The sequence below is a fragment of the Terrapene carolina genome, unplaced genomic scaffold (assembly GCF_002925995.2).
Source record: "Terrapene carolina triunguis isolate 2854851 unplaced genomic scaffold, T_m_triunguis-2.0 Scaffold138, whole genome shotgun sequence".
Lineage (NCBI taxonomy): Eukaryota > Metazoa > Chordata > Testudines > Emydidae > Terrapene > Terrapene triunguis.
Window position 1 is genome coordinate 6,990,997 of NW_020664489.1, and position 10,025 is coordinate 7,001,021.

Sequence of the window (10,025 nt, forward strand, 5' to 3'; positions counted from 1 at the left end):
CTAGATGACCTCCTGAGATCTCTTCAAACCCTAATATTCTAGGATTTGTGTCTAAACTGAAAGAATTTCACTCACTTGAGTGAGTGGTGCTGTGGCCTGGCACATGGGGTCGTAACCCCACTGAAATATGGCCTGGCCACCCCTCATTATGACAGAGGGGCAGTTGAGTAAAATTTGAGTGACACTACAAATGTGACTGTGTGTGCCAGGGCACATGACCACTTCCTCAAGTGAGTGAAGTTCCTTCAGTTTGCGTGCGAATCTGCATGGTTAAACAAACACAAAACCAAAACATTTTGGGACACCACCCCCCCTCCAACAAATGTGGCATGTGCCTGGTTTGTCAATGCATTCATCCAGCCCTGTGTGCGTGGGCATGCGTGAGGTTCCCTGTCACGCTGTTGTGCATGCCCTCGCTGAGCTGCCATCTCTCCTTCTGGAGTGAGCCTGGAAGCAAAAGTGGAGGAGGAGGAGGAAGCATGAGGAGATAGTGGCCTGGGGTTCTGGGAAGCAGGGAGCCACGTCCAGGAAACCCCCCTCCTGGACAGCTCAGGATCTCTCCCTTCCCCCACAAAGAGACCAGAATTGGCTTGAACCTCTCCCCACCCTCCAATTGGAGAGACTGGGACTGTGAATTTGTAGTAGCATTAATGGGGGGGGGGGGGGGGGGGGGGGGGGGGAGGGCAGCTGGACCAGACCACCTGGACCCCGCCCCCCTTCATTGCACCCATGGAACAGCCCTCATATGGGAAAGGCCACCGATCAGGTCTAACTGGTGACTTAGAATAGAAAAGCTCCCATTACCAAGTCATCTGAACCAACCAGTCCCCATTCATCTACTTAGGGCCAGGTCTACACTACAGACCTATATTGGTATAACTATGTTGCTCAGGGGTGTGAAAAATTCCACATCCCTGAGTGATGTAGTTATACTAACCTAACCCTGTAGACAGTGCTATGTTGATGGGAGAAGCTCTCCTGTCAGCATCGAAGCACCTTCACTAAAGCGCTACAGCTGCATTGTTGCAACTGTGCCTCAGGAGCTCTCGCTGTATGTGAAGACAAGCCCTAAGTAGGGTAACAAAAGAAATCAGTTATAAATGGTGGCAGATTTAACAGATTACAGAGTCGGTCATATTTAGATGTCTAAAGCTAGCCCAGAAACCATTACCTGGAGCAACACCTTTAACAAAGCAATGAGGATTGCAGACATCACTGAAAGAAGGAATAAATGGACTTGATTGATATACTGTTTCGCTTATTTTATGTACACTCTGAACAGCTAGAATCACGGTCTAGTCCAGAATCATAATTCACATAACATCGAAATTCATTGGCTAAGTTTCGTGTATGTTTTGGAGTAAAATTGCACATCTTCACACCAAGATGCTTCGCTGCCTGCTCCTCCATGACTGCACCTGAAGCAGAAAAAAAAATAGGATTTGATGACAAAGAAAGGTAACAGCACATTCTATGCTTTTTTCTTTAAATTGTCCCTCCAGCATCCCCCTATTTTTACTTCCCTCCCACAATCCTCTGTAAAGCTCTGTGGCATCAAGCACTCTTGGGCCACAGAGCGGGTTGGAGTCCCAAGGGAGGGAGAAGGAAGGAGAGAAAGGAGGGAAAAGGTCTGAGAATGGTTTTAGGTGCTTTCTCGGCTATCCCCTTCCCCTGGGGCTGACTGTTCTCCCTTGAACGTGCTCGACTGTAGATCAAGAGCCAAATGAGACACAGACTCGAATTTCACACACTGCTGCCATTTGATGAGTGAGTAGCTCCAGAGTGTCATATTTAAAGCTACCCAGTTCAAAACCAGAGTTGCTCTAGGGAAGTAACACACTAGAGCACTAGAGCAGAGGCTCCCAACATTTACTTTTCAAGTACCACCTTCTTAAAAAAACTCAGGGAAGAGCTATGTGGCAGCTTAAACCTCAGCCAGCAGCTGCAGAATTTAGGAACTTGCAAATTCCTAAAGGTAGCAGCATTTTTCACTTATTTTCAATGAGTTCAAATAAATTTAAAACTATTTGTTTAAAAAAAAAAAATCACTCTTGAAAGTGGTATTCATGTTAGTGTAACTAAACTTAAACAACCCCCTTAATTACAGTGTGTGTTCCTGTCAGAGAATTCTTATTTGATTAGAACAACACTATTCTTCTCTTAGATGATCTCAAAGCAGTTTACAAACAACAAATAAGCTCATAAAAAACAATACCTACTTCACAGGGATATTAACAGTTAGCTAACCTGAGGCACAGAGCTCGAGTGTGTGCTCAACTTCACACAGCAAGTCAGTGGCACAAGTGGGAAGAAAACTCAAGAGTCCCAAGTTTCAGTTTCTTGCTCTAAGCCAGGGTTTCTCAAACTTCATTGCACTGCACTGTGACTCTCTTCGGACAACAACAATTATTACATGACCCCATGAGGGGGGACCGAAGCCTGAGCCCGCCGCCCTGGGTGAAGGGGCCAAAGCCAAAGCCCCATTGCCCCAGGCGGGGGGAGGGGAGAGGAAAAGCCAAAGCCCAAGGGCATCAGCCCAACGCAGGGGGCCTGTAACCTGAGCCCCTCCACGCAGGGCTGAAGTCCTTGGGCTTTGGCCCTGAACGGTGGGGCTCGGGCTTCGTCCCCAGATCCCAACAAATCTAAGCCAGCTCTGGCAACCCCATTAAAACGGATTCACCACTTTGTGGTCCTGACCCACAGTTTGAGAACTGCTGCTCTAAGCACTAGACAAATCGTTCTCTATAAACAGAACAGACTCTCAATGGTGTTCAGCTCCAGAAATATATAGGGATTCCCAGGCACTGAATACACATTCCCTATGTGTACTGGGGCATTAGGCATACACAGGCTATAAAACTGTACAGCTCAGTGGTCAGGATTTCCTAAAAACAATGCATTTTGTCCTAATTAGGATACAACTAGAGCTGTACTAAGAAAGGCAATTCCGTTTCATGGAGGAGCACAAGTGTATTGGTAGACCCATTTATTGCTAAAGGTAATGTAGAAGGATTCTGCCACTGTTTAAAATCTCAGCCCTCGGGGCAGTTAAAATGTTAGGGAACATACGTGAACAGTTAAAGAACCTACAGCATAGTAACAGTACTTGTTAGTTCGGATTCAGAACAAAACCCAGAATTTTTGAAGCCCTCCATGAAAGGGAATGGAGCCCTGCTCCAGGCCAGTCTGCCTGGTGGGCTGTCCCAGAGCCAGGGACCCTGAAGACTCTGGAGTCCCTGACTGCAGGGCAGTCTGGCAGCCAGGAGCTCGGCAGGCAAGCCGGAAGTAAACCTGCCTGGCAGACAGAGTTCTGTTGGACCCCTGCCTGGGTTCCACTGGAACGTCACCAAAATAGATAATAAAAATATTTAGAGCAACAACATTGCGTATATTTTTTCCTCTCTCAAAAGACACAGATGCTGTACCTGTACAGAGCAGAATCTTTCCTTTTGTTAAGTATTTGATTGTCTCTGCTGTTTTTCTGAGACACTCCTCAGACAGATAGGGTGGATCCGCTAATACTATGTCAAAACTGTGTGGTATGAGATTTTCAGGTAAATTCAATGGGTTGTTGTAATCATAAAAGATAAATTCCTCTCCATATACAGAAAATCTTTTGTCATATTCCAGTATACACACTGAAAAATCTTTGCCATCCTGTTCTTTCAGTTTCTGGTAAACACTTGGAGCACTAACACACGCTATCCTGAAAAGAAAAAGAAATAATTCAGAACCTTCTTTTTAACAGACAAAGATTATATTAGAATTGGGCGCAGACCATAAGATTTAGATTTCTAACACCCCAAAGTCAGGTCTATTTGCAAAATTAGATCTGGATTTTGACCTCTCTTCGAAGCCCCAAAAGTTCTGAGGTACTTGGATCCTGGGTTTTGAATTGGACCTCACTTTTAAGTTATAACCTTTTTGCTTTTACTTGGATTTCTACTTTTAACACATTCACTATAATTTCGCATTGAACAAACCAATCAACCACAACTAGCCTCTCAGTATAAAAGCCATAATGATGCATTCATTTGAGCAGAATCTGTTGTCCTCCAGCAGGGATCAAGGCCTGCCTCTTTGTATTAAAAATGACAGGATTTACATGCAGACAGTTATGAAGGTTAATAATGAACTACATCATGCTAATCATGCTAATGATAATAGAATACTAGCAGCATAGATAATCAATGGTATGGCTGCTTGTAGCACCAAGCTGACTAACCTCAGAAAAGTCTATTAAACTATGTGGATTTCACCATGGTTGTGTTTAAACTCCACAAGGACAAATAAAATGCTACACCAATCTATTTTCACAGGAAGAACCTTCTAAAATTAAATCTAGATTGCATTATAGATTTATTCCCAGTTTCTCATCTGAGTGATCCTTCTATAGAGAATGCCAATTTCATGTACATGCAATCCAAATATAAGAATGCATGTTGCCTCATCCCTCCGCTTTGTTTATTCCCTTTGCTCTTTCCAGCAAACTGGGTATTGTAATTAACAAGGCTCCTGAGATTGCAATTAGAGCTGGTCAGGAATTTTTCAATTAAATTGTTTTGGGTCAGAAAATGGTGATTCAGCAAACTAACTTTACTCTAGAACAGTGTGGTAGTTAGAGCACTCACCTGAGATGTGGGAGATCCAGCTCAAGTCCCTGGTCTGAATCAGGCTAAACAGAGACTTAAACCAGGAACTCTCACATCCAAGGTGAGTGCCCTGACCACCAGGTTATTCCAGGGGCAAGGGAGTGGGGAGTGTCTGTATGTTTTTTTCAAAAAACCTCAAAAGGTCTTGGTTTCATCTTGATACAGAATGAGGAAAATTTTTAAATCTCAAAAATGTTCACAGGACGGGAAAACCATTTCCCACCTCGCTCTAACTGCAATACTCTGCCAACACACAAGAACAAAGAGAGGCAGAGCAACATGAATGTGTATATCTGTGAACAAAACAAACCTGATAGCTCTGGTTTCTTCAAGGCCTACCTGCCTTGACATGTCCTTTAAAATTACAGTAGAACCTTGATTTTATAAAGACCAATCTTATGTTCAACAAACCACTTTTCCCGACTGAGGCGGGGTGGGGCGTGGGGGAAAAAAAATCACAATGAAAATTATGTTTATGAAGAACAAGTCAACATCCCTTCACAGTTCAATGCCGTCAGTGCACTGGAAATCATTTTGCAGTGGTTTGAAGAACAAGAAGAATGTGATGCAGTGTATCATACTGCACTCTATGGGCCAGATCTACCGTAATTTTGAAATGTTCCATTTTAGGAAATTTTTGATTTAATGAACTCAAATCCTCAATTAGTTCATAAAATACAGGTGCTAGTGTAATTACAGCCCTTTGGTTGAATTTGTTCACAACAGAACATTAACTGGTAGCAGCAACAAGCAAATAATCTGTAAGAATAATATATTTAACCATAACTATAAAAAATACACTTGCTATATTTTTGGTCTTGAAATACCCAACCCATCAATCAAGATACTGGATAATCAGTTACATTGAAAAGTACATCGTATGGGTTACTGTCTTCATACTATCTGTATTCAGTTTTGTATACCAAGTATTCTAATGAGCAGAACGATGGAATAAATAGTTCTGACACTCAAATAGTGATAACTTCAGGTTTAGACTGCGTAGTCTGGCAAAGGTTTCTACAGTTCTAAAAATAACCTTTCTGCGTTTCTTTCTGAATCAGACTGCCAAGTTAATCAGCAAAGCTATCTTAAAACCAAAGGAATTGCAATGGTATTTTTTCTTTGCAATTCAATTTAACTAAGTAGTAAGATCTGTGTTCGGTTCACAAGAAACCATCATTAGGAACATGCAGAAAGTCTGCATGAACATCTTACAGCTAGTCACCAATGTTTAACATTTTAAAAAAATTAGGATTTGGAAGCAGATTTGTAACAACAAAGCTCAGAACTAGTATTTAGCTTAGCTTAAAAAAAAAAAAGCTCTCAGCAGACAGATAACCAGCACATACACGTTCTCAAAACAAATGTAATTATAATAATTAATATAGGTTTAATATATTATAAATATATTACCGTATATACTCGTTCATTAGCCCGTTCGTTTATAAGCTGACCCCCCAAAATGGGTAGATAAAAATAGCAAAAACTGTATGACCCTTTCATAAGCCGACCCTATATTTCAGGGGTTGGAAAACTTTGGCTTTTTGTTTACCTGGAGCGTTCACAGGCACGGAGCCCCTCAGCTCCCAGTGGCCACGGTTTGCCGTTCCCAGACAATGGGAGCTGTGGGAAGTGGCGCCACTTCCCGCAGCTCCCATTGGCTGGGAACAGCGAACCGCGGCCACACGGAGCTGAGGGGCTCCATGCCTGCAGACGCTCCAAGTAAACAAAATGACAATGTATTGGATATTCAATTCAATGATTCCATAGTTTAAAATCATCAAATTTTGGTGTAGACCCGTTTATAAGCCGACACCCGCTCTGATGCGTCTTTTTTTACCAAACCAAAAATATTCGGCTTATGAACGAGTATATACGGTGGTTTTTAGGCTCTGATTCAGCAATATGCTTAAATGTATGCTTTAGTACCGTGCTTAAGTACCCAGTGCAGCTACTTACTGAGCAAAGCTTGCTTTAGAGCAATATGCAAACAGAATTGAAATTTTAATAATAAAGTTCAAAATATTTTTTTTCAAAGATGAATTTTTGGGAAAAAACAAGATTTCCTGTTATGTTATTTTAATGGACAGAGGGGGACAAGAAAAGGGGAAACTAAGTCACAATTTAAAAAATAAAAACAAACAGAACCCCAAAACATAAAAAAGGACTCTAGTCTGTGGTTTTTATTGTGTGAAGAAAGCAATCCGGAGTGAAGCTTCCAGTCTCTCTCCCTACAAACATGCCTACGGGCAGGTTTACACTTGGAGCGCTACATCAGTGCAGCTGCACCTCTGTGGCATGTCTGGTGAAGACGCTCTATGCTGAGGGGAGAGACCTCTCCTGTCGCCATAATTACTTCACCTCCGCGAGAGGCGGAAGCTATGTAGGCAGGAGAGCATCTCCTGCTGATACAGCGCGGGTGTGGACAGTGCTTAGGTCGCTGTAACTTGCGTTGCTCATGGGGGTATCTTTTTCACACCCCTACGTGACGCAAGTTAGATCGACTCAAGCAGTAATGTAGACCTATCCTAAGAGCAGAAGTTTAAAATAACGGACATGCTGACTGGTGTGGTGGTGTTAGTTATTAATAAAATCAAAGATAAACATTTGTACGGCACCTCCACTCTAGGACCATAAAGCACTTTACAAATATTAAGCTGCAAAACACTCCATGAGGTAGATATGGTAAGTGTGATCAACTAGGCTGGTTAATGAGTTGCTCAGTGCCACATAGAAAATCAGTCACAGCCAGGATTAAAATCCAGGCCTTCCAACTCCCAGTCCTGTGGTCTAACCACTAAGTGACTGCTAATCATAGAACTGGAAGGGACCTCGAGAGGTCATCTAGTCCAGTCCCCTGCACTCATGGCAGGACTAAGTATTATCTAGACCATCCCTGACAGGTGTTTGTCTAATCTGGATTTCTATTTCTTACTACCAAAATTCTGATTTTTCTGTACTATCTAGAGAAACATGATTGAAAGTAGCCTACCTAGAACATTTTAAGTAAGAAGAAGCACAAAATGTTTAATTTATAAAATAATTATTAAAACCTACCTGCCACCTCTTCCAGCTGCCAGAACAGCTTCATTAGCCAGGCACAATGCAGTTTCATCATCATACCAAAACTGGCTCAACTGCTGGGGAAAATCATGCACAAACAATTACTGACAGCATCGGTCTTTCTGACTGGGCAGTATATGACACACTTTTTGTTAACCAATATCAGGCCCATTCTAGGAAAACCAAAATCCACAACAACTTTTTTGTATCATAAATTGCAATCCTGCACCTCTGAACAACTCTTACTAACTGAGCTGGAAAAGGGATTTCTTTACTGACAGTTTTGTTATTTCCTCTATAAACTAGTATTTCAAGCCGATTAAATAGTAGCTACTTCACACTTACATGTTGCCAGAGTTTTATAAACATCTATTACTATTTCAACAAAACCAAGCTATACCAGACTATTTAGATCATTCCTTTATTTAGTACCTTTGCCCTGTTACCAATGCTGAATCCAAATCCAAAGATAAAATATCTGCACACTGCAGGTAAACTAACTCCCAGTCTTTAAGTAGTTTAAAATTGTGTTATTAAGAAGTCATTCATTTATTTTGAGGTTGGGAACAGTTTATACCAGCTCAGGATTGTGAGAGGCAAGGAGATAGCCAGAGTGGAGAGATGGGAAAAGTCAAGAAAGTGGTAGCAGTGAAGAAAAGGAAAGATGAGATAGCAGAGGGTAGGAAGGAGAAAGTCAGGGATGACAGCAATCAGAAAAAAAAGAAGGGGGGGGGGAGAACAGGAAAAGGAGAGCCAGAAAACCTCATGGCCAGAATCATCAGTCACAGGTAAGAAGGGACAAGTCACCTGTCCAAATAAGGTAGGTAAAAAACAGAGAGGCATGATGGGAGAAGAAAGGGAAGAGTGTGCTATTTCCACATTATTACAATGTCGCAATTGCATCTCTTTCACACACGCACCAAAGGAAAAATCTGTACTTCCTCCACCCTCCCAGTCGGGAACTAAAATTTCTAGAGAGGGCAGCTACTTGTCTTGGCATCTTTTCTCCCTTCCGCCCCGTGTCAATTTCAATTAGTGCCAGATAGAACAAAACAAAACAAAAACCACCACATCCAGCTTCAATAACAAGTCAAGGAGACTTTGACTTTTATAGTGTGGAAGCAGCATCATTAGATTCCCCCACTCTTGAAAATGCCCTTTTTCATTCCCCCTTCCTCTTCACTTCCCAAAAGAAGCCTCACATTTCAGCTCCTCTGTAACTGGGCACTACAAGTAATTGAATTGCAGTCTCTGAAGTTTAGTTTCTTACCCAGTCCTCCTCTATTGAGCCAACGGAATACTGTTTAAACTCTTGGGAGATCTTTGTGCCCTCTCTCTGTCGCTGATCTATATAGAACTCCTGCAGGGCAGCCAGCGTATGGGATGAAAGCTGAGGGATGTCGCCGTCATCATCATCACCCATTCTCTAGATGTTAAGAAGTGTTTAAACTCAGCTTTTCTCAGTGATAACAGCATTTAGTAAAGACCAGCTCATTTGAGATAAAACAAACAACAGTGAAACACCTACTAACCAGAAAACTAAACTTCCTGAAGCCAGGAGCCAACAAAATAAAGCACATTCTCTCTTGCAGTGTAAAATGGAGGTTGGATTGGATGGGTAATATTTAAATGTATCAAATACCTACCAGCCAGAGGCAGATATGAAATAGTCTGTCTCCAAGCAGAGTCTAGGGCAGAGTCCCAGAACCATTCCCTTTCTTTACAGCTGAGGGCTGACTGATCTTACTGGTGTGTTATTCTTCCAGGACCACTAACCATTTTTTTTTTGCTATCAGCCTCTAACTAATTAGGCCTTTTGTGTACTTTTCAAGTCCTGTAGAATTCTGATCCTGCCTTTCCACCTAAGTGTGATGCAATTAGTGCTAAATAATTAGCAAGAACTAAAACACATTTCATATGAAGAACAGGAGTACTTGTGGCACCTTAGAGACTAACAAATTTATTGAGAGCTCATTCTTAATCTTTCCCTGTTTGTTGTATAGGATGCTGATCAGGTGGTTTCTTTGAGAATGTGTGACACAGTCTCTCAGCATAGTCTGTGTGATGTGTAGATTGTAATGGATTTTTTACCTTTAGTCCTTTTGGTATGATGTCCATCTGCTTGCATTTGGAAAGGAAGATGATGTCTGTCTGTATCTGTACGAGTTTTTTCATGAAGTTGATGGATTTCCACTCCATACGGCTAAATGCAGTGCCTTGCATGACGACAGGTTTCAGAGTAGCAGCCGTGTTAGTCTGTATCGCAAAAAGAACAGGAGTACTTGTGGCACCTTAGAGACTAAGGTGCCA

The 10,025-nt window shown here is 42.0% G+C and overlaps 1 protein-coding gene across 2 annotated transcripts; it reads right to left on the bottom strand.

Annotated features, from left to right (window-relative positions):
- Positions 1 to 1,247: 1,247 nt before the first annotated feature.
- Positions 1,248 to 9,162, bottom strand: EEF1AKMT1 (EEF1A lysine methyltransferase 1). 2 transcript variants are annotated; one of them, XM_029911955.1, is made up of 4 exons: positions 8,986 to 9,162; positions 7,710 to 7,789; positions 3,426 to 3,706; positions 1,248 to 1,418 (listed from the first exon to the last, which is right to left on the bottom strand). In XM_029911955.1, the coding sequence occupies exons 1-4, from the start codon at positions 9,136 to 9,138 to the stop codon at positions 1,264 to 1,266; spliced, it is 669 nt and encodes a 222-aa protein (XP_029767815.1). In that variant the 5' UTR covers positions 9,139 to 9,162; the 3' UTR covers positions 1,248 to 1,263. The 2 variants fall into 2 exon arrangements, with proteins under 2 accessions (XP_029767815.1, XP_029767814.1); XM_029911954.1 differs by having other exon boundaries at positions 7,710 to 7,792; positions 8,986 to 9,161.
- Between the last annotated feature and the right edge of the window lie 863 nt (positions 9,163 to 10,025).

Coding starts and splice junctions, on each gene's coding strand:
- EEF1AKMT1 (XM_029911954.1), bottom strand. CDS start 9,138: ATGGGTGATGATGATGACGGCGACATCCCTCAGCTTTCATCCCATACG. Junction 7,793..8,985: donor GCTCAATAGAGGAGGACTGG/GTAAGAAACTAA, acceptor GATTTTCCCCAG/CAGTTGAGCCAGTTTTGGTA. Junction 3,707..7,709: donor GCAGCTGGAAGAGGTGGCAG/GTAGGTTTTAAT, acceptor TTTTCTTTTCAG/GATAGCGTGTGTTAGTGCTC.